At 51.2% G+C, this 27,742-nt stretch overlaps 1 protein-coding gene across 1 annotated transcript; it reads left to right on the top strand.

Annotated features, from left to right (window-relative positions):
- Positions 1-687: 687 nt before the first annotated feature.
- CRHR1 (corticotropin releasing hormone receptor 1) lies at positions 688-27,742 on the top strand (the record flags this gene model as incomplete). The annotated part of the gene is made up of 13 exons (XM_084301126.1): positions 688-738; positions 8,918-9,002; positions 17,400-17,519; positions 19,008-19,093; positions 20,200-20,306; positions 20,573-20,693; positions 21,050-21,203; positions 21,423-21,483; positions 22,451-22,523; positions 23,599-23,684; positions 25,437-25,572; positions 25,757-25,798; positions 27,602-27,742. 13 exons carry the CDS (start codon positions 688-690, stop codon positions 27,740-27,742), a joined length of 1,263 nt encoding a protein of 420 aa, XP_084157252.1.

The following is a 27,742-nucleotide window of genomic DNA, read 5'->3' as shown; positions in this document are numbered from 1 at the left end:
TTGGGAAGTGGAAGGGGGCTCCCACCTCCCTCTGATTCACCAGCCGGTTTGCAAGGTGCTGCCAACTGCAGCAGGGACGGGAGGGGAAGCTTCCCCTTCCCCTGACCCTGTGCCAGAACAAAATCTGTGAATGCATCAACCCCCCTGCAAACTGCAGCCCAAATCCCGCTGCATGCAGGCACAGGTGCCCGCAGCCTCTGCATGAGAGCCCGCAGCGCCAGCAGCAAAATGCCGGCTTTTGCGGGCAGAGAGAGGAGAGGTCCGGGTCTGGGGGGAGGAACGGAGGGGATGCGGGACCTTTCCGCTGCCGAAGATGCTGAGGGAGAGGAGAAAGGGAAAGAAAGAAAAAAAAAATAGTTGGAAGGCGCCAGGGAGGTGGAGGAAGAAAAAGGGGAGGAGGAAGAGGAGGAGGTGGGAAGGGGGGAGTGGGAGGCTGATGGGGAGGGATGTAGCCCATCGGCAGGCGAGCTGCAGGGTGGGCAGCCGGAGGGGCGGCTTCCAGGGAGGTTATAAAGGCAGGAGAGGGTCTCTGAGCGAAGCGGGGGGAGTGAAGGCACCTACCCACCTCCGTGCGGCCCCGGTACGAAGCCCCGAGGATTTTGCAGCCCCGACGGCAGAAGGAGCCCAGCAGAAGCGGGGAGTGCTGCCGGCCATGCCCCGGGGAGCTGGGCGCAGAGAGAGTTAAGGATGGTGCCCAGCCTGCGTCCTGCCCTCCTCCTCCTCCTCTTCCTCCTACAGGTAAGGTGCTCGCCAGCCCTCTGCTCCCCCGGGGACCCTCCTGCCTCCCTCCCCTCGGCACCCTGCCCCGCTCGGTGTCTCCGCGACGACTTTTCCCTTTCTTTCCAGGAAGGGAAAAGTCAAAGGAGACACAAAGAGCCCCCGGGAAGGCTCCTCCACCTGAGCATGGGGTCTTGGCAAGAGCTCACAGCGCCCAAAAACTAGCGGGGAGGGGGCTAGAGCCAGGGACTCACCACCAGGTCCCCTCGAGAGCAGCCCGGCTTTCCCAGCAGCTCCCCACCTCACACCTCCCAGTGAAACCAGCTGCCACCAGTAGCCCTTAGCTGCCCCCTCCCAGCAGCCTACTCTGGGGGGTGTGATGGATGGGGACAGCACAAATGTAAAGCTGAATTATTCCCCCGCCTTTGACTGATTTCCTAAAGAAACCTCTCCTTTTTCTTCCCCCACCCGCAAAGCTCAAGACTTTCCTCTCTGAATTGCTCACGGTGGAACTGGAGCCACTGCTAATTTTGCAGCTCTGCACAAAATGCAAATGCTTTGTCAGAAGCAATATTTTTCCTCCCTGAGGGCTCATCAAGAAAGCAAATGCTCCCAGCCCAAAGCATGTTCAGATCCCAGACCCCAGGGAATGAGGCGAGGAAGATGTTTCCTGACCATTATTGTAACAGACCTAGGTGGGCAGTTAAACAAAATGACCAAGTTTTTGATTAAATCTCTGTGTTGAGAGTGTTAAAAAATAAATAAATTTGCCTGGCTCTCTGCAAAATGCTGTCTCAGTGGCCCAGTTGTGACTGCAGAATTAAAAGGACGGAAAACACAGAGGGTCAGCCCTCACCGTTAGCACCTTTGTGGTTCGTACATGCAGGCTGGTTTCTTACCACCCAAATTTAGCTACACCTTTGGATAAAAAGTTCTCACCTGGATGAGAAGAGCTGATGAGCACCCAGTGACTGCCCTGCCAAGTTGGTGCTGCCTTTTAAAGCTTCTTTGACTTTTAACTGCACAGCCCCGTCCTGTTTTATAAGAGCTCTGGTTTTTTGTTTTGTTTTGTTTCTGGGGGGGAGGGAGGGTTGTATTCACTAGCTCAGGTTTTGCTCGGCTCCAATGTAAGCAATGAAGGTGAGATAGAGCAGGAGCTCTTTCCCCTACCCAGGTGCCCCTTGGCTGGTACGTAGGGACACCGTGGGCAAAGCCACCACTCTGCTGCAATAGGGTTGGGATCCAGGATAAGGACAGCCAAGAGAGAATGACATATCTCTGTAGCTACCGTGGGAGCAAAAAGTAGTCAGAAAAACAGTGCAAAGGTACTGAGACACAGCTCCCATGCTCTGCTAGACCCCACCAGGTTTGGGGGCTTCCTTAGCTGCTTCCACCTGTTCCCCAAGGGTGGTCTTCCTGTGAGGATGGGGGCTGAGTCCTCAAAACCCTTCAAGAGTTTGAGATAGAAACTGCCCAGCGCTGGGACTGGGGCCAGAAAGAGGGTCACAAAAAGCAGCCCAGGCAAAGAGGAGTTTCCCCCAGCCAGCCCTGAGCAGAGTACCCAAGCTGCAAAACACTCCTTCACAACCCACCCATCTATTTTGTCTTAAAAATATGTACAGTGAGTATTTAGATCCTTTTCTAGCATTATCCTACACTCTCAAAGAATGCAATGCCCTGGCTCCATGATTTTCCCAGTGGTGTTGGGACTGTCCCCAGAGTCTGGCGGCGCAACCCAAGCTGTGGGCAAGGCCAAGCCTCTTTTGGGGACAGCATTAGCTAAAAGAAACAGGAAAACTCCAGCCTCGAGCAAGCCCATCCCTGCAGCCTGCAAGCACAGAGACCTGCAGCAGCTTGGCTCCAACAGAGCCAAGGGACAGGTCTCTCCTGCTTGGGCAGGCTTTGCATCCTGCAGATCCTTGGGCTGGCACAGCTAAGGTGTTCCCTGTGCATCAGCTCTAGTTCAGCATTGGTTTGGCCACCTTGCCATGCAGAGCAGACATCCCTTGAGGGGGTCAGACAGACAGACAAGCAGGCAGCTAACTCTGGGATATTGCTCTCTGGCATCCTGCACATCATTTAAACAAACTAAACACGTGGTTGAAAAGAACAAGTTCGCATGCAGTGATGTCAGGAACTGATGACATTTTGAGGGCTGATAATACTGTAGAAATGTCTTACAGAGCCAAGGTCTGACAGTGGGGGATGGTTTCCCTTCTTTCTTGATCCACTCCAGCAGCAATAAGCCCCAAAACCAGCTCCCCACCCCTTTGCTGCTTTGTAGGACACGGAGACACAGACACTGGGGATCTCCTCCAGTCTTTGCATTCCTTAAAAGCTGGAGTAGATGCAGTGTGTATGAGCTCACCCCCGTGATTTCACATCTTCAATGAAAAAGTGAATGGAAATGGCACAGCTTGTTCCCAGAATAGCTGCTCTCTCGCCATAGGATGAATATATAGAAATGCAATCAGAATAGCCTGCACAGAAGGCTCGATCCTGCCCTGAAATACAGCCCTGCTCTCCAGAAATCCCACACAGAGCTGGCTCAGAAGTTAGTTGGGAGCAACCAGCTCAAGCTGAGGTCCGAGGCTGCAGCACTTGGAGAGGTTACGTCTGTGTTTTTAACAGTTGGGGTTGGAGAAGGATATCCAGACCCAAAGCCAAGCACAAATCTTTAGTGGATGTCCCCAAGTAAACAACCCAAAATGCCTTTCTCCCGTGCTTGAGAGTAGTTGCTCAGGAGCGGTTGGCTCTTTCTGAAGATGGGAGAACATGCCCAGAAGCCCATCTGTTGTATTTTTTTTTTTCCTCAACCGTATTTTTCCTAGCAATACCCTGGTTTGTCAATGAGTCACCCACGGAGAAGAAATTGCCTCCATTCAGACAGCAGTGGGCAAAGGGTGTTGGCCTTTTGCAGACAACAGTCCCCATTCCACCCTGAAATCCTGCACAGCTCAGCCTGAAAACGCAATGGCAAATGCAGCTGATGCTTTGCTGTGCTCAGGGTTTCCCCAGAGGCGAATGCAGATAAACTGAAGGAAAATTATAGGTGAATTGAATGGCAGATGTTCAGCCCAGGGCATGACCCTCAAAAGATGATGGGTGAGGGAGAGTCACGGGGCAGGTAAGATCTGGGTTGCGGGAGGCAGCTGGGGACGACAAATCTCCACCCCCCGAAGTGAAAATATCTGAATGCACAAAGGTCCCATAATTAAAGTCTGCAGAGGACCCATAATTAAATCCTGCAGAAGGATTTAATACAAACGCCTCAGAAAAGCAGTCCTGTGGATGTGCCCATCACTCCACGTCTTCTCTAGCAGCCTTTGCTCTGGCCAACCCAGAAGCCATAGGAGCTGCTTTGATTTACAGCGTCTCCTTCCCCAACTTGCTTGTGTCTTTAGCTTTCAGCACCCAAATTACATTATTCTTTTTTCACCTGTCCCCAAAAATCTGTGTCCCTTTTGATAGATAAATGAAGTCAGAATTATTTATGTGCAGCGAGAGACTGGAGTGTAATCCAGGAAAACCTTTAATTGCCCATAAATCAGGTTTTACAGGCACTCATTTAGCCCTGATTGATATTCTTTTGTTAGGTTCCGCATCCAGCATGCTCAGAGAGAGACTCCAAACAGAATAAATGTTCACACCAAAGCCCCTGTCAGAGGCTGGCCCTCTAACATGGCTAAATTCATATGTTCCCAGATTTTAATGCCAGATGGAAGCATTATCGCAGTCTGCTCCCTGTCTCCTCCCCCCCCCCCCCCCCCCCCACCTCGGGTAACATTAGCTATAGTACATCCCTCCAGGTTCTTACTTTGAGCCTTGATCTGCTGCTTTGCCTCGATGCTTGCAGGGCTCTCGTTGTGGATTTGCACAAAAGCAAGAGAAGGAACAGCAGTTCAAAAAGCAGGGGCTCGAAGAAACCGTAAATCGGGGTATGGCAAAGCAAGTGACTGTCAAGGCATGGGGTCATACAGGGGGTTTTCATGGGCCAGGAGCTCCCTGGGGTTATCATTTGTGGCTTAGGACTTTTCCAAGGGATGAAAGCCCTTAAGGTGAGGTGGTAAGAAGCTGAAGTCAAGTAGCTGAGGACAAAGGTGTGAAAACAGGGGACAGGGCAGGCTGGAGGCACGTTGGCCTCCTCCACGTGCAGACGAAGGGCAGCTCTTTGGGTGAAGCTTTGCAAAGGCCACCTCCAGCTTGCAGCTGTGGTGTCGGCGAGTTGGGCTGCCCTGTGCCCTCCCTGCACACCTGCTGGTGTTGTTCTGCAATCCGAGCTTGGCATCCAGCTCCTGCCATGCTCACTGCATTCAGCACCCCCAGTCCGGTGCCTTTTCCTGCAGGCTCATGTCCAAGAGCAGGATCGGTCCTCAAGGCAGGTCCAGGACAGAGACTGCTCAGCCCTTCCCCAGCCTGTATGTCCTGAGTGTCCCAGGAGGGACTTTCTTCCACGCTTACTTTTGGGCAAGTGTGGAATAGTGTTACAGGGTGCCAGCAAGCCCAGCTGGGCTGGAGGGATGGACCAAGAGGTGTGAAAGGTCCCTGCAGAAAGGACACAGCAGGGTGGCTGGTGTTGCACCCATGTTGTGGAGAGAAACCATGGGCATGTGTCCTTGGGTGAAGGAGCCAGCAGGGCAGAGCTGCTGGAAACCAGGTTTTAAGTGCCTCTGACCAGGAGCAGAGGCCATAAAAAGTGTTTCCAAAGATAGATCCTTCTAGCCCAGGTCCTGTCCCTGCATGGTACACACAGGAGGACGTGAAACCCCCTTCCAGATGCCTTCATCCTGAGGGATTTGCTGCAGTGACTGAACCACTGGGGCTGCTTTCTGCTGCTCACAAAAGACCCCCCCACAACCCACCTGGGGGGGGTCTCAGATGCTGTCAGCATCCATCAGTCCCACTGACCGCTCTGACTCTGAGCAAAGCCACTTGCTCACGTCTTGCTAATCACTCTGCTCTCCAATTACAGCCCTGTTGGCCACGGAAAATCCAAGCCCCATCTTGGCTTGCTAATTAGGCCACGAGCCATCTCTCTCGCTGCTTGGAGCTGTCAGCCCTTCCTGCCATGCAGATCCAATCTTGTTTGAGGCAATGAGATCTCAAGGGGGGGAGGACAAGCCTGTCTCTGGTAACATGGGATGGGAGGGTGCCATTTGACTCAGATGTTAATTCATTAATTAATATCTGTGGATTGCTTTGGAGAGAGAAAACACTGCAGGAGAACATTAATTCCTAATCGTTGTTAATTGAATTTTGCTGCTAGGTCAGTGGCAGGTCAGAGAGACGGATGCTCTGTGCACACACATGTGCGTGTGTGTGCGTGCGAGTTTGCTGCTCACACCCAGATCAGCAGTGAGATCCTGAGCATCCTTGTGCTGATGAACTGGAACAGCTCCAAAAAAAAAAAAATCAAGCAGCTCAGGGCATGGCTGGTGGGATGGGATGGGTACATCCCACCCTATGTGGTGCAGCAAAGCCTGAATAAGATGCCCTGTGTGCCTCTGTTTCCCTTCTGGCTCAAGCTTGATGGGGGTGGGACACTGACCACAGCTGGTGCTTGCTGTGTACAGCATACAGCAAATGCTGGAGCAGTAGCATGTTGCGGTGTCCCAGTCATGCTCTGCAAGCTCCAGTCTTAATCAAGTGTCCTCAGCATCTGCCGAGATGCCTCCACATGTGAAATGGAGACGTTAGCAGAGCCTGGGAGGGAGATGAGTGGCTGCTGAGACAACAGCGGTGGAGCCATGGGTGGCTCCAGATGGAGGAGAAGCTGCTGCCAGCACGGGGCCATGCAGCTCCTGGCAGAGCATCATCCTTGTGGGAGAATGCCCTGGCTGAGCAGGACCTCTGTGCAAAGTGGTTGCTTCTGCAAAAGCAGACTGCTTGTTTTAGCCTGCACAGCTGAACGCTCAGCTGAAGCTCTCTGGGATTTTGGCAGCCTGGGAGAGGTCACAGAGGCTTTCCTCACTGCAGAGCATGGTTTTCAGCAGCCTGTGTCAAAACAGGACAGGGAGGGCAGAGGGAAAGAGACGCTGGAGCATGCACGGCTCCATCTCAGCCAGGCTGGGACCTGCTGGGTGCCATGTGGCAGCTTACAGCAGGGATGCGTTGGCAGGCAGAGCTGTGCAAGGACAGAGCTTTGACCTATTCCTTCTGCAAAGCCTGCAGAGGGGTTAAAGCAACCTGCGGGGGACAAAACACGCAAGAGAGCCTGGTCATCAGGCTAAGGGGCAGAATGCTTTTGGTTCATGCAAATCCACCTGGAGTCACTACCTTATCCCCTCCAGCTTCACAGCTGACGGGAGCAGGTAAAAAGGCTCTGGTGTGAGCTTTGGCCACATTGCCATGAGACAACATTCAGAGTTTGGTTTAAAAACAAAAACTGATTGTTTCATTTTATTTTGGGGATTTTTTTTTTTTTGATTTTGCAGTTTTAGCTCACTTACAAAGCCTGCCCAGACCCTGCACTCCCTCTCTCCATCCTCACCCCCTCCAGCAGTAGCTCAGTCCATGCTGAAGCCCGGTGCCAAGACCTCTCCCTGTGTCTGCAAGGAGAACAGGCACTGCCAGGCTGGAGTAGGCTGTGATTAGCACAAAAACGTCCAATTAACACTTGCAGACCTGTTCAGGTAGGCAAACCATCCCAAGCGCTTTGGGGAAGAAACCTTTAACCGCAGCTGCCTGTGCAAAGAGCCACCAGATCTAGCTGACACTGAGCAGAGGGGATCCGGCCCCATTGCACCCTGGTTTTGTCACCTCTGGAATTCGAGCACTCTCATCTCTGGGCTATGCTTCATTCCCACTGATCCCAGAGCATCACTGAATGTGCTCAGATCCCCTTACAGTGCTTGGGGCAGGGATCTGCTGCCGGATCCCCTCTGCCATCTGGAGCAGTCATAACAAGGAAGCTATTCTCAGCTCCGCTTGTGTGTCTGCCTGACATCTCTCTTGCTGTCAAAACCAGCTTCCTAAGGCAGTAAATAGTTGTTTGGAAAAAGAGCAAGTGGGTGCTGAAGCTTGTCTCCCCGTCTGAATAAATTCCGCTAATGCTTTGGTAGGGTGCAGGAGATCTCTGGGTGTGCCAGCAAGAGGAGCCAGTGTTTGTATGGCTCAAGGGTATGGGAAGGACTGTGTCCTTCATGTGCAAGGTGGTTTTGTAGGTAAACGGCACTCGGGAAGGGAGATCAGGCATGGAGGAAGAAGGCTCTGGGTTCAGCCTCGTCCACTGTTGGTGTCCATCCCCTGAGCAGAGGGATCAGCCCGGGTCACCCCTCTCAGGTGGAGCAGGAAGCAGGCAGCTGTGCCTTGCCCTTGCAATCCCTTTCCTCAACTTCAGTTTCCCCAAGCTCCTGCAAAAGCCAAAGGAGCAGCAACCTGCAGTCCACGTGGCTGTCTCCAGGTCATCCACCGTGCCTGCCACTGCATCCAGCCACTGCTGGCAGAGTCTCTAGGGTGTTCCTGCCGTACAGGACCAAAGGGCTCATTGCAATTGCTACTGGAAACCATCACTCAGGAGCAGCTTTTTCAAAACTGCTCCCCAGGCAGATGGAGTAAATGGTTTTCACTTCCAGAGGAGCTGCTGAGCTGCTCAGGAGCAGTTCTGGAGAAGCTCTTGCTGATGGGATAGTTTCTGGTCAATGCTTGCCAATACAGCAGGAATGGCAGTGCTTGTAGACAAGCCTTTCTGCTAAAAGAAAACTTCATCCAGACCTGATTGACTGGATCAGGTCTCCTTAAGGATGCATATTAGCATCTTCCCACTGACAGCTTACAAGGCTGTGATTTTAATAAGGTATTGCAAATCTGAGCACAGTGTCAGGCTCATCATGTTTCCCCTGCCTGCTCTCAGGATGCAAAGATGCTAAAACTAAAAATGTTGGTTAAAATGCTAAATAGCAGAAGCTCTGAGGCCTGGCGGGGGCTGTGCAGGGCTGCAGCGTGAGTCGCTGGGGAGGATGTTTGGGGCAGAAGATGAATAATGAGTGGGAAACAGAGCAGAGAACAATAGTCCCCCAGCCCCAGGCTGGGAAACCAGTCCCACAGACTGGTGCACATCCACCGTGCAGATTTTGGGGTGACATCCATCAAGACATAGGCAAGCTCGGATCTGACCAACTTGCTGCCACATCCAAGAAGGCACGGGGGAGCTGCATATTGTGTGTATAACCCTGCTACCATCTGATTTCTCCCCACGCAGGCATTTCTCCTCTGGGATAGCCCAGTGGCAGCCTCCATCCAAGAGCAGTACTGTGAGAGCCTACCGCCCGCCACCAACCACACAGGTGAGTGTCCTGCGTCCCCAGCCTGCCCTTGCCTTGCTCAGAGCACCTGGGGCAGAGGTAGTGGGAGGAGGGGGTGAGGGGGGGGTCTCTGGGCTCATCCAGCTCCTTTTCAGGGGGTGGGGATGTGCTGAGGCTGCATTGCAGCCCTGTGGTGAATGCTGCATCAGCACCTTTCCAGGGTGTCAGTTGAGGCAGGTGGAAGATGCAGAGCTCAGGAGAGCTAAAAATAGAGAAAGTAAATGTGCGTGGGGCTGAGTTGGGGGGGGAGGTAGGCAAAGAGACACCTGCCCTGTGCCTGCTCCAATGCTGCCCCATCTCTGCATGTCCAAGGACACCAGGAGCCCAAGTGGTCCTTGGTACCAACTGGGGACCTTTGTCCCCTACGTCCACACCTCACTGGGTTACTGACGGATTTAGGGAGAGGAACAGTGGCTGAGGGAGAGGAGAGGAGCTCCCAGGGACCAGGAGAGAAGCCCTCCCTGGCTCAGGGTTGCTACAGAGTTCATTTTCCCACAGTTGAAAGAAGACAAAGCGTGCACCGAGCAATTGCCCTGCTTGCCCCAGTCCCTGCTCAGCAGAGCATCCCTTGCTGTTAGGGTGACAAAAGTCTGATGGGTGGCACCCTGCCACACCGCTCCCATTAGCAGCAGATTAAAAAGTTGTTTTTAAGCAATTCCAGCTTAACATCAGCTGATTCTGTGCCTGGCCCATTGGCAGAGCCCAAGGCATGGTGCTGAGGAGAATCCCCAGCCTGAGACATGGAGGTAGAAAGCTGAGGGTAAAGAAAGGCTGGAGGTGGAAATGGAAATGCCTTCGTGTCTCTGTCCTGGGTGCTGTGCAGGTGGGAAGCCCGGTCATAACTCAGGGACTTTGCTCCCTGAAGGTTTCATTACTCTGCTCAGCAAGGAGCGTGTCCTTGGCCACATTAAGCTGTGATAAATTTTGTATTTTTCTTCTTGTTACTCTCCCCCCTGGTACAACCTGTGTCTGACTCTGATCCATGGCATCGTGGGGTGCAGCAGCCAAGCACCTCCAAATCTTCCCATGATGCAGGATCTGGCCCATGGCACAAGCTAGGGTGGCAGCACCCCCAGAGCCTCCTCGTGCCCACCTCACGGCCCTCATCATCTGCTGCTGTCACCTCCTGTGCCTGGGGCAGAGAGCAGGGAGTGGGGAGCATTTTCAAGCAGCGCGTGCTGCTTTTTGCAAGCACTGGGTTTTGTTCAGTTGGGATTTGCCAGTGCAAAGCCGTGCAGGAGTGAGTGCGCCTCAGCCCCTGTCACTCTGGGATGAAGAACACAACAAGCCAGGCTGCAGATTTGCAAAATCTCCACTATCTGACCTGTCATGCCTGGGTAACTCGATCGATTTGGGATGGGAATGGTGCACGCGAGAGTTGCTCCCAGCTCGGGGAGGGGGCTTTGAGCAGGAGCTGACACTAATTGGCTTACGTCTGTTGTTTGGTAAGTGGAGCTCAGCGTCAGCCCTCATCCTTGGGGCCCATTTAAAGCCCTGCCTGATTTAGGCAGCAATTCTGAGGGGGAGATATTTACAAAACTGGCAACTTTGTTTCGAGGCTATTTAACATGGAGACTTGTTAGGATGATGCTAATGAGAATTGCAGCAAGGCCGTGAGACTTAGTTTGTTAATGTCTGCGTAACCCTCGGGAAATGGCACGTGCTAACAACACGAGCCCACGGATCCTCAGGCACGTGGAGCAGTGGGGCATCAGCTGGATGCAGAGAGGGGCCACGCCACGGCGTTGCTCCTCCAAAAAAAAAAAGCCCAGCCTGGTCTCTCCCCCCTTCTCCCATTGCCAGTCTCTTCATTACTTAATTTCACACTTTTTAATGAGGATGCACAGCTGTGCAGTGCTATTGCTGGGCGCTGGCACTCTCCAAAGCATGCGCATCGAGCTGAAAAGGTCTCTGCTCCCAGCGGGGTGGTGCAGACAGGTCCGGGTGATGCTCACCAGCTTCATGTCCATCATGCTCTAAGCATCCTGTCCACAGCACAGGGTGGTGTCCCTTGGCATTCAGCCTCATCCAGAGCCCTGCACAGATGTGGTGGCTCAACCTGACTGAAAATACCTCTTGGTGGGCCTGAATCTGGCTGGTTGGCAGCTGTGCACGTAGGTTAGCTGCTCCGTCACTGAGGCTGCTTTTCTGTTTACTCCCCCAGGCAGAAATTATATCAGGCTGGACCTGAGATCAACAAGGTGTATTAGAAAAAACAAGTCAGCTCACACCTCCAAATGTCTGGAAGCCAAAAAATTCCCAGGTTAGGCCTAATTAATCAAAAGAAATAATGAGGATCAACATCCCTTGTCCAGGGTGGAAAGGTGCTGATCCCAAGGGCTTCTTGCCTCCAGATCACTGCAAACAGCAAACTGTCTTCCTGAAGATTTTGGCTCCCCAGGGCCTGTGCACAGCTGCTTCTCCCTTTGCCCTGCCACAAAATGGCTCACAGAGGGACGAGGTCGTTTCACCCGTGGGGATGAAGCATCCCGCTGTAGTCACAGGACAGTTTCCCACCAGGGTCTTTTCCGGGGAAAGGAATTAAGAACCCAAGCAGATGGGAAAGCCTCTTCCTAATTAATAGATAAGGCTTTTCCAAAGCAGCCCAGCAGAAAGTACTCGAGCAGAGCGGGTGCTCCCAGGGTTATTTTGCTTTTCATAACATTCAAGCTTGGATCAGCCCAAGGAGCTGGCACCCAATTGCTAATAGCTCTGGCTGCTCCCGGCTGCATGATTTACCACTTTAAGCTGTTAAATTGTTATCACAATAAATTGTTATCACAATAAATTGTTATCCTCAATCTCATGTGTGTGCCCAGGAGTGAGCATGGAGCGCAGCTGATTTCTTCCCAGGAAAGAAGTGCTTTGGGCCAGTGCATGTTCAACTAAAGCAAAGGAAAATGACACCAAAGGCAGAAATGAATAAAAATGTTTGTTTGGTTTTTTTTTAAATGAGCCTTTTTCAAGGGCAGAAAGAAGCATTTAAATAAAGCAAATTGAGCTGGTCCAGATGCAGCAAAAACTGGTGGCTGAGGGGCATGGGAGAGCAGCAAGCAATGCGAGCATTTCCTTCACATGTGCTTTTCTGAACAGGTCTGGAGACACGTTTTGCAGCAGGTGACATTTTGACCAGGAGCCTTCCCACCCGCTCCAGCCCCACACCACTGACACCACGACAGCCGTCCCTGCCCGAGCCGCGGCTCTTTCATTCACTCTCTGACTCCTCCGGGGAAGAGACTGGAATTTAAATTCATAAAGGTCAAATTAACAACATCACTGCCTCTCTTCCCTTCAGCCTCATTGGCATCTCTCCCACTGATGCAGAAATACTAATAAAAGGGCTAAAGAGGCAACAGGGAGTCCTGGCAGGGGCTTAGCACCAAGGGATTGCAGTGATAGGCTTGGGAGATGAAAATTTTGAACTCACCTACATGAAAAAAATCAGGGTGTTTAAAGTGTATGCTGGTATTGATAAAGCCATTCTGCTCCATCATCTGGGAAACAGGGATGTCAATAGAAACTTGCTTTTATTCATAGGTTTTGTTGTAGTGGAAGAGGGAAGACAGTGATGATTTGAGGTTTTCTGGTAGGAAGCAGCGTGCTGGCACGTCTCAGCGGCAGCTACACCAGTTAAACTGCACTTTGGACTGAATGCAGTAAAATCCTTGCCAGCTGCTCCATTCCATTTTAGCCAAATCAGAGAGGAAACCTCTATCAGCAAGGGATTGCAATTCTTTGCTCACCCACCAGCAAAGCCCAGGCGAGACCAGGGAACAAACCACTGGCTGCTGCCCTTGGCTATGACACAACCCCGATCACACCATGGGGCGGATCAAAACAAGATCTGCCCCAAACCAACCCACTACATTGCATATTCTGTGCAAATATATGACCACAATCCACCACATTATATACACAATACATATATATGATTCACATAAGCTTGACGTGGGTCAGTCTCAGCTGACAGCATCGCACAGATGCATCCCATCGATGGCAGAAGCTAGGCGTGGTGCCTCCTGTTTATCCTTCTCCAGAACAGCAGCAAAGACCTCAGGGGGCAGCCAACAATGGTGAATAGCAACAAGCTGAAAATTCATTATGAAGACACTTTGCTATCATAACGCTTAATTAGCCTGTGTAATTATTTTTCTTTGAGGATCATGAAACTTGAATGCTTGGGAAGATTGCTGGAGATTTTTCTAAGGTCTGGGCTCTTACAGAAATAAATAGAAACATCCAACACTGACTAAAGCAGTGCTGGATGTAGGGTGTGAGCAACAATTGGGGTATTTTGAGACAACCACAGTGTTCCCAGACATGCTGGGTATCCATCCTCAACTCAGAGGGAAAGCAAATAGCCCCAGAACCCCAATTTCAGCCCCATATTGATGTAAATTGCCCCTCGGTGCCTCCAAGTGTTCCTCACAAACATTCAGCACCTACCCCTCCTGAGCACATCAGAGCCTTTAAATAAGAGCATCCCCACCAAAGCCTTTATGTAGGGGTAATAAGATACAGAGTGGCTCCTTCTGCTCTACCAGCACGGTAGAGCTGTCTGGGGCATACATTTTTTTCACAGTGTGGGTCTGCCCTCCAGGTGCTGCCTGCAGTGAGTGTATTTTGGTTAGACATGGAGGTTAAGCCCTGATTATTAAATAAAGGCCCTCAGAAGTGATTGCCAAAGCAGAGGATGTCAGCCCGCTTGAGAAGTGGTCACTGAGGCCGTCAGGGTGGGCAGAGATGATTGTGGTTGAGTAAGATCTCCAGACGGGTAGAGATATGAGCTAACGCATCTCAGCTCTTACTCAGCCACCTGGGACACCTGAGATGAATAACTGTATCACTCTCAGCATGGAGTGAGTCTATGATTCAGTTTTCTGTTGTGTCTCCTTGCCCCTTTTGCTTTGTGCTGAGGCAGAGAGGCTTTTCCTCCAAGCAGCTGTAACTTGCTGGGAATGCAGAAACAAACTGTGACGCTGCGTGGCTGCAAAGCTTTGCTGGGGTGTGAGCTGGGGCTGTGTTTATTGACACTGCTGCATCAGCACAACTTTTGCTTTAGCCCTCTTCATGCCATTCTAGTAAGGGTTTGGTGGTGCAATCATGTCCCAGGCCTCCTGGTACCAGCTTGAGGGCACTGCAGCCACGCGTCTGGTGGTGCTGGCACAGGACAGGCTTGCTCTGTCCTCTTTAATTTTGTTCCAAATCTTCTGGTGGATCAGCTGGGGCCAGGGCACTTTGCCCTGCCAGGCTTTGCATGTCTGTGTGGCTTTAGCCTGGAGTCATCTCAGGAGTTTGAGTTGCGGAGGAAGGCTGGGGAAGGCTCTTTTACAGAAACAGAAGGGAATCTGCTGTAGTTATCCTGATGCAGTTATGTTACAGCTGTCTCAGGGTAAGTCCCTGGACAGGCATTTTTATTTTCAGGAGAAAGGAAATGCTTTGCTTTGTTCCAAAGCTGCAAAAGCCTGAGGGAAATAGGGTGAAAAGGGATTTGGATGACTTCCCCTGTGCCACGTTCCCTGTCTCAAAGCAGGACCTGATATGGATGCTGCATTTCTGTGTAGGAGGGAGCAAAGTCTGGGGGATTTGTGTGCACGTAGGAAAGTCCCTGACCTTTCTTGCTGCAAAGACCAAAACTGTGGCTGCACCTCCAACAGTACTGAGAAACCTGGAGCAGGTGTCTGCAGAACCTGGGAGAATAATCCCTCTGCAAATAGGATGGGCCACGAAGCAGATCTGAAAGCATTTAGCACTGATACATAGCATTTCCATGCTAAACAGAGCTCTAAATGCTGGGAGCTGCATGCCTCTGGGGAGCAGCTGGAGCAGACGGTCGTGATGGGCAAAGGGGACATCACAGCCCTCCCGGCACTCTTCTCTTTCACTGGTTTACTTTAACCCTTCCCCAACAAGAGACTTTCCTCCCTACATGCTGGACAACACAATATTTCTATGATTCAGAAAGTGAGTGAAACATTATAGCTATATTATTATATATTATATATAATTATAATACATATAATATAAACTAGATTCAAAACTGTCTGGATGGACCTGCAAATGCCATTTCCAGCAGCACTGGGGCAAAGCCTGCTCTGCATCAGGTGCAGTTCCAGGAGCTTTCCGCAGCCTCACACCACTGCAGCCCCAAGCCCAAATCCCACCCCATGCCGTAACCTTGATCTGTGGTACACAGAGGGGATAAGGTCCTCGTGATGCTGATCCACGTTCTGCTGGCTCTGTCCACCCCGCATCCCCACCGTGGTGGGATGTGAGACCCATCTGCTGTCTTTGTCACCTGGCAGGTGGTTGCAGTGCTCTGATGGGAGTGCCAAGCAGTATTAAATCAAGTGCTTTGGAGAAATATAGAGGTATTATAGCCAATCTTGAGCAGAACTATAACAGCACAATGCCTTTTTGCCTCATCACATCATTTCCACAAACTTATGGTTTTGGTTACTAATGGTATTGCAGTGGTTTTGCTTTACTAATTGGAAGAGTGCTGCTGCCAGCCTCTGGCTCTGCTGACTTTTAATTGCTGAGTCTTGCTGCTTATCCCCCATGAGCAGCCTGCATTTGTGCCCCAGCACAACCTCTGCGAGGCAAGAAGAGAAACTGAGGCAAGGGAGACTGGAATAAAATGGGGGTTGTGCTCAGCCCCCGGGAGGTCACAGGGAGACTTTTTGCCATTAGCATTGTGCAAACCCCATTTTCCCATACCGGGTTACTCCAAATGAGTATTTCCTACTACAGGTATACGGGTGGATTCCCAAGTGGCTAATGGGGAGGGGGAAGTGGGCACTCACACTTTAACTTTGTCCTTAGTAGAAGCAATCACCAGTTCTTTATCTGAATGAGTATTATAAAATTTTAAGCAGGGACTTCATTTCCTATGACCCCCCTATTTCTCTGTCAAGTTTGGGTCAGAACACCTAAGGAGCTCAACAGTTGCTAATAGATGCAGATGAGCACGGACATGCACCCTACATGCGTGATTAAATGCACCTTTTTTCCCAAGAAATACTGGCTTAGAACAGTTAACTTAAAGGTTGCTACAGCAACCATACACATTAGGAAAGCTAAAAGCAAAGGTCACTGTTAAAATTAATTTCTCCCTACAAGCTATGGAAGGCAGAAGATAATGTTCTGCACACTCAGATGTTTCCCCAGATCACACACTTGGAAGTTTCTTTCTCTTGTAAAGAGATCTGAACCAGACCTTCCTTTTCTTCACACTGAGAATTTGCTCTAAGAGTGTCCCAAGAAACAACGGTATCAATTTTTCAGATAAGCAATGAAAAAAATACTACACTTCCCCACCCCAAGAACTTTCATCATGCTAATAAAGTAATGCTTCGCTTTTCTGTTCTGCTGTTTTTTTAGGCAGCTCTACCCATAAGATGTCTTGGAAAAGGCTTCCAAATAGCGACCTGCTCTGTGTCGAGTCCTAGTGGAGAGGAAACGCTTTGTTCTCACACCCGAGGAGCTGCAAACTGGGGGGAGTTTGCCTTTGGAAATGGCAATGTCTGGCTCTGTGCTGGCAGCACAAACATCTCCATTACCCAGGAGCGGTTTGCACTGAACTCTGCCCCTTCCTGGGCCTGCTGCCTATCATCCATCTGCTGCCTGCTAGGGATCGCATTGTATTGATATCACAGCCATTGTGCCTCCTACCTCACTTTGAGATGTAGCTAGGACATATTTAGCTACAGTACATGTTGTTCTAAATATACACAAATTATACATAAAAAAGCCTGCAATCTGGCCTACCTAATGTCTACATTAACACACTTGTGTAGCTGGGAAAAGCACACAAGTCCTGCTTGAAATCTGAAATAGCAGCGGCAGACTTGGAGCTTTCTTCTTGGGAAAGGCAGGAATAGACCAGCAGGGATGGGCAGGAAGGAGATGTTGGAGCCAGGAGATGTGAGAGGCTTGAAGGAGCTCTGAAGAGTGTCCCACCAGCACCAGGATGGAGTTATCACAGGGACAGTAAAAATATGGCTGTAGCAGGGCCAGATGCCTAAGTCATGGCTGAAGAAAGGAGAAGGGCTGGAGGATCGGAGCAGGGGACCTCAGGTGGAAATCTGAGTCAGAACAGCAGCCTTGTGCAGAACCAGGCTTAACTTGGATGCTTAGGCAGGACCCAGGCAATAGATACGGAAAAGATGGATCAGTCAGTCCCTGGGGAGCCTCAGCACAGACAGCATTTGGCGTCTGCCTTGAAGCTTCCCTCAGAGCTGAGCTTGCAGCAACCCATCGGCTCAACTGGGACCAAAGCCCCAGTTCCCTGGGCAAACCCTGAAACCTTCAATGGCCTGGAGATGGTCCTCAGTGGCCTGGAGACCTCCACTAACCTTCAACTCTTCTCCCTACCAGGGCCCCAGTGCAACGCCTCCGTAGACCTGATCGGCACATGCTGGCCCCGGAGCGCAGTGGGACAGGTGGTGGCTCGTCCTTGCCCCGAATATTTCTACGGTGTGCGGTACAACACCACAAGTAAGCTGGGCAGCACTGGTGGGGACAGGGTGGGTAAGGGATGGGGGGTAGAGACACGGAGACACAAGTGACAAAATGTCCCTGGGTGCAGAGGCTGTTGAGGTGATCTGTGGTATGTGTCAGCCAAAAAGGGAAGAATCCTTCATCTCAAATTTCGGAGAGCAAGATTGTATAAGGAGATGCTCCTGGGCATGCACTCATGAAGGAGAAGAGGGCTGATGTCCCCATCTTGGGGACAGGGAGTGAAGAGGAAGCCTGCCCTGCTGTTGGAGGTGCAACACAGGTCTACAGCCCCCAGCTGAGCAAGGACACGAGGACCTTGCAACTCATCTCCCAGCATGGGTGACTGAGCTGTCACTGCCAGCGACGTGCTGGGAACAGGGGATGAAGTGAAGGCACTTGGAAAGCCCCCAGAGCCATTCCTAGCATGCAGATGAGTTTCTGTCCACCCAGATACTACTTCTGGTGAAAGAAACATCTTGCTTCATGCAGAAAACATCACATTTTCTGTCCCACACCCTTTCACCGCTGCAGAAGATCACACGCATATGGCTCCTGCTTGGCAGCACTGTTCATGCAGCTGCAGGAGTCTCCTTGCATTAATCTGCACTTATGCCTGCCTAAGAGCCATCCCTGTCCCATCATATCACCCTGATGAGGCTCGTGGTCTCTCCTTTTAATAGCAGAAGCCCAACATCACCCTGGTGCTGATGTTAATTGGAGGCAGCTCTGGGGCCATCAGAGCTGTGCCTTCCCAATTAGCCTTGCCTCCTCTTGCCATCCTTGCTGGGAGGGGAAGAAAGCTCCTAACACAGGGAGGGGAGAGCAAACTTCATGCTGCCTCTGCAGCAGCACTCGCTGGATGGTCGGTGATTGCTGGAACAAATGGAGGAGTTGGTTTTGTGCTGCTCCTGCTGCATCTCAGTGGTGGAAGGCATCGGGGTATCCCAGCACTGAGGGACAGTGCTGGTGCAGACCCAAAGCCCCTGAGTGGGACTGAAATGTTCCCATTTTGTTGTAACTGCCTCTGATTTCCAGGTTGCATAGGGAGTAAAAAGAAGCTTTTCCAAAAGCAATTCTGTCCAGGTCTGGAAACACCAGGATGGGCTTTCAGATCTTAATGCACCATATTTTCAGACCACGAGTGCTTTGGAAGGCTTGGGGAATCATCCCAAGGGACAGATCTTCTTGAAAGCACTTCCCCAGGCCTTGCTACTTTCTAGGAGAAAAAAAAGAAAAAAGAAAAAAAAAACCACCTCTTTGCTTTCCTCTCTGTAAAGCTTTATAGAGCAGTGGTAGCAGCTGGGGAGTTTGATCCTCTGGTCTCAACTGAGGCAGCATCTGAGCTGGCTTCAAAGGAAAAGACACCACAGGCTTGATAACAGAGACCCTACATTAGTGATGACAATCAGGTCACATCTATCACATTTTGGGGTTTGTGCCCATCTCCAGGTGCTGTTACCCCCCTCTGTGCACCCTCTCTTTCAGACAATGGCTACAGGGAGTGCCTCGCTAACGGGAGCTGGGCTGCACGGGTTAACTACTCCCAGTGCCAGGAGATCCTCAGTGAGGAGGTAGGAGCTTGGTGGTCCCTTATGCTCTGGACAGGAGGGTGAGGGATGGATGTTGGAATTTTGAAGGGCACCAGCACCCAGGTCAGGAATGGCCCAAGGGATTTGTGGAGCTGGCTGTACACCAGCAGCCAAGTGTGCAAGTTTGCATGCAGCATATATGACCCTGTCCTTGGTGTGCATTTTCATTCCCTAGGGAAAATTTTACCATTCCTGGTTCCTTTCATGTTAAGCCAAGAGGGTTTGCAGTGTGGGGTGTCCTCGTCCTGGGCTGCTCGGTGCAGATTGGCATGTCCTCCAGCCCCATTTCCCTCCTCTGCTTCTCCAGCTCCTTCCTAGTACAAGAACACAGCACAAACCTCATCCCTCCCTGCTGGCAATGTAATAAAGGAGATATTTAGGAAACTGAGAGGGATGAAAAATGGGTACCATGAATTACAAGCCCCTGAGTAGGTCAAGGCACCCCTCAGAGCAGAGGAGAAGAGATACAGGCTGTTCATTTGCAGCTGATAAGCACCTCTGGTATTTGGGATGCTGATATCTCTTGCCAGGAATGGTTTTCTCACTCAGTTAATTGCTAATTCACAGGTTGGATGAGTGCCTAACAGCAGGAGCAATCAATTAATTTAATTATCACTCATGCCTTCCTGTGATCCCTTGCTCCCTTTGCCCACATTCAGCCCAGCCTCTCAGCTGCCCCTAGGGCTAAGGGGAATGAACTGAGACATCAGATGTCATGTTGCCGGAGAGCTCAGATGAATTACAGCAGGATTTCCCCAGATGATGGCTCAGGGATGCCCCAGTGCTGAGCAGGGCTGCTATAGGAGCAGCAATCCTGAGCTGCCCCAGTGTGGGTAGGATGTGAAATGCCTGAGCCCATTGCGTGGCCAGTTTTGTGCATTTCTGGTCCAAATTAGCCCCATCTGACCAACCCTGGTGCCTTCCAGTCTCTTCTCCTCCATCCTGTACTAGGTGGGCTCCAGTGGGCTTCTGAAAGGGGTCCCCACGTCTGCAGAGCAGCTCTGGGAGGTGACATGGTGGAGGAAGGAGGGTTGTGGGGTGCTGGGGTTTCCGCTGACCCCTTTCCTGTCTCCTTTCTCCCTCCCCAGAAGAAAAGCAAGCTGCACTATCATGTCGCTGTCATCATCAACTACCTGGGGCACTGCGTCTCCCTTGGGGCCCTCCTTGTGGCCTTCGTCCTCTTCATGCGCCTGCGGTGAGACACCTGACCTGCTGCCCTGCTCCTGGCAGGGGCATGAGCCCAGAGAGGTCACCCCACAGCCCTCGGGATTGGGATGGACCTGGAACCCCTTTGTTTTGCCGTGTCCCCCCCCCCCCCCCCCCCAAGGCTATTCCTCTCCTCTGGAGAGATCATGCCTATCTTCAGTGCCACATATGGCCCTGTTCTCCCCTGCAGCCCAAACGGGGTCAGTCCCCAGACCCTCACCATATTCTGATGGTGCTTTCTCCCCCTGTCTGCAGGAGCATTCGGTGCCTGAGGAACATCATCCACTGGAACCTGATCACAGCCTTCATCCTACGCAACGCCACATGGTTCGTGGTGCAGTTCACGATGAACCCAGAGGTGCACGAGAGCAACGTGGTAGGTGCAGCCCAGCCCTGGGGTATGTGGGGAGCTCAAGGATCCCAGAGACAAGGCCAAGAAAAGCAGCTTGGGATGTCAGATGGGGTTGCTTGGTGGCTGGAGGACAATGAAAGTCTATGAGAAAGCCAGGTTCAATTGCTGTGCTGGGGTCTGTGTTGTTGTGTGCCTCGGTCTCCCCACTGTAACACACCCATATTCTTGCCTTTTACTGTGGCAGCATGGAAGAAATTGTCATGGTCTGTTTGGGGCATGGCCCTGGTGGGAACAACAATGCTCCATGGGAGGTGACCAGTTTATTGTCTCTGAAGTAGCTCTGCTCTTCACCCTGTGTCACCTCCTAACCCCCTTGGCAGGTCTGGTGCCGCCTGGTCACTGCCGCCTACAATTACTTCCACGTCACCAACTTCTTCTGGATGTTTGGCGAGGGCTGCTACCTGCACACGGCTATTGTGCTCACCTACTCCACCGACAAGCTCCGCAAGTGGATGTTCATCTGCATCGGCTGGTGTAAGTACCAGCGCTTCCCCTTCGCCCAGCGGGTGGTGCCCACCCCCATCCTCTGCTCCTGCTCCTCTTCCACCTAAATAGCTGCGAAAAGGCTTCCAGGAGCAGGAGGATGGGAGTTGCGTGCCTGTATCAGCTCGCCCTCTGCAAGAAAATCACCGTTATAGCATAGCCTGGTTGTGATATCGCACCCCTGAGGCCCATCTGTGTGTTCATCCGCAGGTATTCCTTTTCCCATCATCGTCGCCTGGGCCATCGGGAAGCAATACTACGACAACGAGAAGTGAGCATCACTGCTCCCTACCTGCCCTCTACCCCAATTCCCTGCCTGTCAGTCATGCCAGGAGCTGTGCACCAAGCGGGCACGGATCCCACCTGCAAGGGCTCATAGGAGGCAGGGTACACGGAAAGGGTGGGAGGAAAAATGATATTCTTCCATTCTTTCTTTTATCCCACCTCTAGGCTCTTTGTGACACGAGCCCTGCCTGCTGCTGCATTTTTTCCTTCAAACTGCAAATGAGATTTTTAAAGGGGCAAAAGGCTAGATTAAGACAGAGCTCCTACAAAGTGTTTGCTAAATGGAGCTGGGATTTAATCTACCAGTAGAGACATAAACTACCACCACCTGAGCCATTTTCACAGAGACTTGTTAATGGAGGACTTAACAGGAACCTGATGAGTTCATCACGGGGATGGTGGAGCTGAAAGGAGCCCGCACAGATGAGTGGCAGCTCGCCTTGTTTTGCACTGCTGGTTTTGCCCCCTGGCTTCAGAGCCCTGTTAGACACAGGAGAAGCACCAATTTAAAAGAACCCAACTCTCAGGACACTGATACCTGCATGAGCTCCTGTGGGGCCTGCTGGGGACAGAGCCACCCTAGTCACAGAATCACAGAATCACAGAATTTTCTAGGTTGGAAGAGACCTCAAGGTCATCGAGTCCAACCTCTGACCTAAAAGTCATAAAAGTCACGCATAGTCCTGTATGCGTGTCATATTGTCCTTCCATGCCCCAAAATAATGAGTACCCATAAAGACCCCATACATGAGGGGTCTCAGAGAAGCTATTCTATAGCAGCTACTCACTGCTATAGCAACTTAAGTCTTTGTGCCTTCACCCTATGGACAGCGACCTACAGACATAATGTAAGGGCAAGAGTAAATCCAGGTTGCTCATGCTGCAGGCTTGTCCCTAACACCTCTTGTCCCTAACACCACATGTCCCCAACACTGCCTGTCCTTGCCTTGCAGGTGCTGGTTTGGGAAGCGAGCAGGAGTTTACACTGATTACATCTACCAAGGTCCCATGATCCTGGTGCTTCTGGTAAGAGCAAAGTGACCTTGTTTGCAAATATTGGGTCCTCCCACCCGAACTGGACCTTGAGCAAATTTGGACACCTAGCCCAAGATGAGAATCCATGTGTGTAGATCCTGATGACTTAGGATAGGCTAGGAGGGTAGTCTGGAGACCTTGCTCTAACAGGGATGCTCCCATCAGCAAAATTCCACAGGCATCAGTGAGTCTCTGCCCGGGCACTGTTTGGGTGCACGTTGATGCTTTGCCAAGCATCAGGAGCTGCCTGGAGACCTCATCCTCATGCCTTGATCTACATCGATTTGCTGCTGACTGAGCAGCAATGCTTGAACCAGAGGTCATATAACCCCCTCGGGCTTCCCTTTTCCTGGAAGGGACAAAAAGGAGCAGGGCTGGCAGGTCACAAGCAACAGTGCAAGGCATTTGACTAACAGGTCCAGAACCAAGCACAGCTTTTTTTTTTTTTTTTTTTTTTTTTTTTCCCTCCCTGCCCAATGCTGAGAAAACCTGAGAGGCCATTAATCACCGACACCAAGCAGCCTCCCCTCCACGTCCCTGAATAATCAAGACTGCTTCTCATTTCCCAGCCCGTCAGGTAGCTGGGCCACCTGTAATCTGTGCCAATTGCGCTCAGCCCCCAGCTCTGCCAGCCCTGCTCTCATTAGTGGATCAGCAGCCAGGAGATCTGCTCCCCGCTGTGATGGCAGCCAGCCTCCCCAAATCTTTTTGTCAGCCTTATCATCTTCGTCCCCACTTTCCTTTTTCTCCCACCCTTCCCTCACCCATCTTCTGGAGTGCCCTTCTGCCCCTGCTCCTATGAGTAAACTCCTAAATCTTATTGGAAACATGCTTTAAACATGTTAAATGCAGATGTCCTGCCCCTGTGCAAGGAAGGCAGTGCAGGTCATAGTGAGAAGCAGGTCCACGTGTACCATACCAACTGCTGCTTGCTTTTTTAGCTGCCCAGGCTTGGTTCAGGCTCAAGAGATGTTCCCAGTTCCCCTGGCACAGCTCGTTTCCTCTGCTGTGGAAATAGAAGAGAACAGGGGGAGCCGACACTAACCAGCTTCCCTCTTCCTTCCAGATCAACTTCATCTTTCTGTTCAACATCGTCCGGATTCTCATGACGAAGCTCCGAGCCTCAACCACATCAGAGACAATCCAGTACAGGTAAGAGCATGGAGGGAGAGAAGGCAACTAAGCAGAAAGAAGAACTAGAAACCGTATTGGCAGGACTGAGGGGGGACAGGAACAGCCCCAGTAGCCATGCAGCAAGGGACTATGGAGACATGTAAGAGCACCTCAGATGCTTTCTGAAGACACATGGCCATTGCCATTTGAGAATCCTGGTGGAGGACAGCTGGATCAGCCTTTGGAGGGAGCTGAGCCCCTTTGCAAAAGCATCTTCTGGGGGGACCCAATCAGCTTGTTGGGGTCAGGGCTGCAAATCCTGGCATGGAAGTGAGAATTGCATTGCCACGAAGCAAAGGGTGATGAAGGAGCAATGAATTGAGGCCACCCCAAAATCTGCTCATGGAGCTGCAAGAAGGCAGCACACAGCAGGAAGATTTAACCATTCCCTGCTGCAGAACATGTCTCAGGCGGCTTGGAGGCACACGGTCAGAGAAGCTCTGGAGCACCTGGAAGAGGAGAAGAAACCTTGGACTTTGACCGTGCTTCACCAGATTGTTTTCTGAGCAGGGATCAGTGAATCTCACTGAGTTCAGAGAAGTAGGTTTGGAGTCGAGGGTGGCTTTTTTCAGCTAAAAATGGAAAAAATTCACATGCTGTCACTAGAAGATGCCAGCTTTCCTTGTTGCAGAGTATTGAGCTCTGGGGTGAACAAAGTTGAAGACTATTGAAATAGGCTGGTTTGCCTCAGGCAGCAATTCTGAGAGAATTTTTTTTCCAGCATTTTCCTGCTTTTGGCAGGGAAGATTTTTCACCCTGGGGCAGAGGAACATCTCCATTTCCCAGAAATATTTTGTGGGACAGGAGAACTTGGACAGCTTGAGTGGGTATAAACTGTGCAGTCCTGCTTAAACCAGAGCCTGGAGGGCTCCTGCTCACGTTATACGATGGCTTTTGGTAAAAGCAGATGGATACTCCACTGCTGTGACTGTTGCCCTGGGAAAGCTATATCAGAGCAGGTTATGTCCTTTATTTTTGATCTCAAATTCCTGTTTCTTTTTCTGTTATACTCCAGTTTGCCAGCTGAAGCCCCCTCTGTCCTCAGTTATTGCCAGCTCTTCTGTGCCATCTGCCAGTTTGCATCGGTGGCTGGGGCTCTGCTGTAGGTCCCAGCCTACCCAGACCCATCAGGGATGACATTTTGTGCATTAAGCTGCTGTTGGAATCTGTCTGTTAACAGAATTTTTAAGAAAGAAAAAAAAAAAAAAAATGTCAGCTTGGCACTGTTGTCATTCCCTAATCAAAATGAATGAGATACTGAGCCCCTACCCTTCCTGTGCTCTCTTGCATCAGCACAATCACTTTTCACAAACAGCACTTGTAATCTCATCAAGAAAAGATATCAAATTAATTAGCTGAGATAAGTTTTTCATAAACCCGTCTTGATAGGTTTGAATTATCTTACCCTCCTTAATTCCCTTTTAACCGAGCCCTAGATCAGCCAGGCAGTCATGTCACAGCAGCTGAAGGTCGGGTCTCATTTATCCACCTGCTATCCACCACCCATCCGGGATGGAGAAACCAAAGAAGGTGCCTGCTGCGCAAACCAGCCCAATAATTTGGGGATTACATTAGGAAACAGCCCAACTCTCCTCTCTCCTCCCCTTGCCACTGGTTGGTCCAGACCTAGACCCACCAGTCCCAGTGATGCTGGTGCTGGGAGCAGGCTGGGGCCAGTCCCCGTGCCCAGGGCCATGTGCTGGTGGCTCAGCTTGGTGGTTTCTCCCCCAGAAAAGCTGTCAAAGCCACGCTGGTGCTGCTGCCCTTGCTGGGAATCACCTACATGCTGTTCTTCGTCAACCCAGGGGAGGATGAGATCTCCAGGATTGTCTTCATCTACTTCAACTCCTTCCTGGAGTCCTTCCAGGTAAGGTCCTCAGCTTTGGCCCCCATCCCAGGCCCCCACCAAGGGCTGTGGAGGAGCACAAGGTGTGACTTATGTCTCACCCTGCTCCATCAGAAACACTGACCTCCCCAAACCTCGGGGTTGCTCCAAAGCCACTCAGCCTCGGGGTAGCTCTGCTGTGACTCTAACGTTTGTCTCCTTCCAGGGTTTCTTTGTCTCCGTCTTCTACTGCTTCCTGAACAGCGAGGTGAGCACTGGGGGTGCTTGGGGTGTTTGTGCCCATCCTTATGAGAGGATGTAGGCTCAGCCTGAGGCTCTGCCCCTGCACAGGCACCCAGGTCCCCAACTGAAGGTGTTTGCAGAGTCAGGCCAGTACCTGCAGCTACAGGCACAAGCACAGGTTGTACCTAGATGGGAAACTGGTTGTTGCCTGGCTCTGTTTTTTATCCTGCCAGTGGGATCCGGCATGAAATGGGAGTTGTTTTTCATAGGAAATTGAATATATGGTTCCAGCTCCTTTTTTTTTTTTTTTTTTTTTTTTTTCGGTGAGAATAGCCCATGAGTGCCCCATCCAAATCAAACACAGCTGACAGCTTCCAGGGCTTGGCAGTGTGGACAACTGTCCCCAGCCTTTAAAAATTATTCCCCGCAGGCTTCATATTCATTGTGGCTTGTTTGGTCACTGGACTGGGTTTAGTAGGGATGCTGAGCCTCCAAAAATGTGAGAAACTGAGAAATTTTGTTGCTTCTTTCACATGCAGCAAGAAAGGCAAGGCTCTTGGGGAGAAGTCTCAGCCCAAATGGACCGTATCTCAGAAAAATATTAGTTTCCCATTGTTTCCTCCTATTCGGAGGAGGAAAATCCACCCCTGAGAATAAATGTTCTGGGGGTGCATCTGTGCAATTTGATGGATCAGAAGGGTCCAGAGCCCCCATCCCTGTGTACACACCCATGACACCTCTCAGGTTCTGACCCAAAACACACCAGCAAGCAAAGGAGGTGAGAGCAAGGGCTGATCCTGCGACTGATCCATTCCTCCTCCTCCTAAATGCTCTCACACCTTTGCTGGCTGTGATACAGCAGCTGAGCAGGAAGGCAACCAGTAAGTCCCCAGGGACTGGCAACATAAAAAGCATTTTAAAGCTCCAGAGATGATGCAGACCCCTCTCTTTTTCAAATTTGTTTTCAGGAATAAAAGGCAGCTGACAGCATCCTGACATAACAGGCTCAGCTGTGCTAAGTAACACACTAATGCAATACAATAGCAGTATTAATCTACAATATACATATATATGTACCATAGGAATTGTTGATGTAGGAGGAAAAGAAACTATGCCAGAGCTTTCTGGTGGATCAGGAGCACCTCGTGCCATACAGCTCATGGTCCTTCAATGATCTCCATCCCTCAGTCCCAGCTGGGCTGGCTGGGGATTTTGGTGTTTGTCTCAGCCGCTGTCGATGAAAAGGCATTTCTTCAATATTCATCTGCCATGCAAAGCACTTGGGCAGCTGTCAGCCAGGATTGATGCTGAAGAAATGCCACCGGTGCAGACCAGAGAAGCCATAAACATCCCCAGCTGTCACTCACATCCCTCCTGGCCTGTCACAGCAACCATGAGGATAGCTGGTGCCTCGGAACAGCTTTGGAGCCCAGTTTGATGCTGGACCTGAGTAGTGAGACCAGAAAAGAGGAGGGGGAATGGGATGTCTGGGTGCCAGCAGGACCAGGCTCTGTGCCCTGGGCTCACCTTTGCCATGGGGGGAAGACCACCCTGTTCTTTCATGGTTTGACAGAGGAAGGGGTTAAACTGCTCTTGGGATCTGACCTCCAACACAGACTAACTTAAAGACAGGATTTGCTTCCTGCACCTACTACTTGTTAGGATGAGACATTTCTGTGCCTCAGTTTTCCCACAGGGAAAAACAGCACAACACCCCCTATTTCCACTGCTTTTTGCAAGTGGGGGCACAGATAACCCCTTCACAGTGCCCATAGCTCAGTGTTTGCAGGCCTTTGGTTCCTAAATGTCCCCTCTGTGTCACCTCCAGGTGCGATCGGCGGTGCGGAAGCGGTGGCACCGATGGCAGGACAAGCACTCCATCCGCGCCCGCGTGGCTCGTGCCATGTCCATCCCCACCTCCCCGACCCGTGTCAGCTTCCACAGCATCAAGCAGTCCACAGCCATCTGA

This window comes from Netta rufina, assembly GCF_964035555.1.
Source record: "Netta rufina genome assembly, chromosome: 24".
Lineage (NCBI taxonomy): Eukaryota > Metazoa > Chordata > Aves > Anseriformes > Anatidae > Netta > Netta rufina.
Note: the sequence above shows the minus strand (reverse complement) of the source record. Positions and strands in the feature narration are given on the sequence as shown.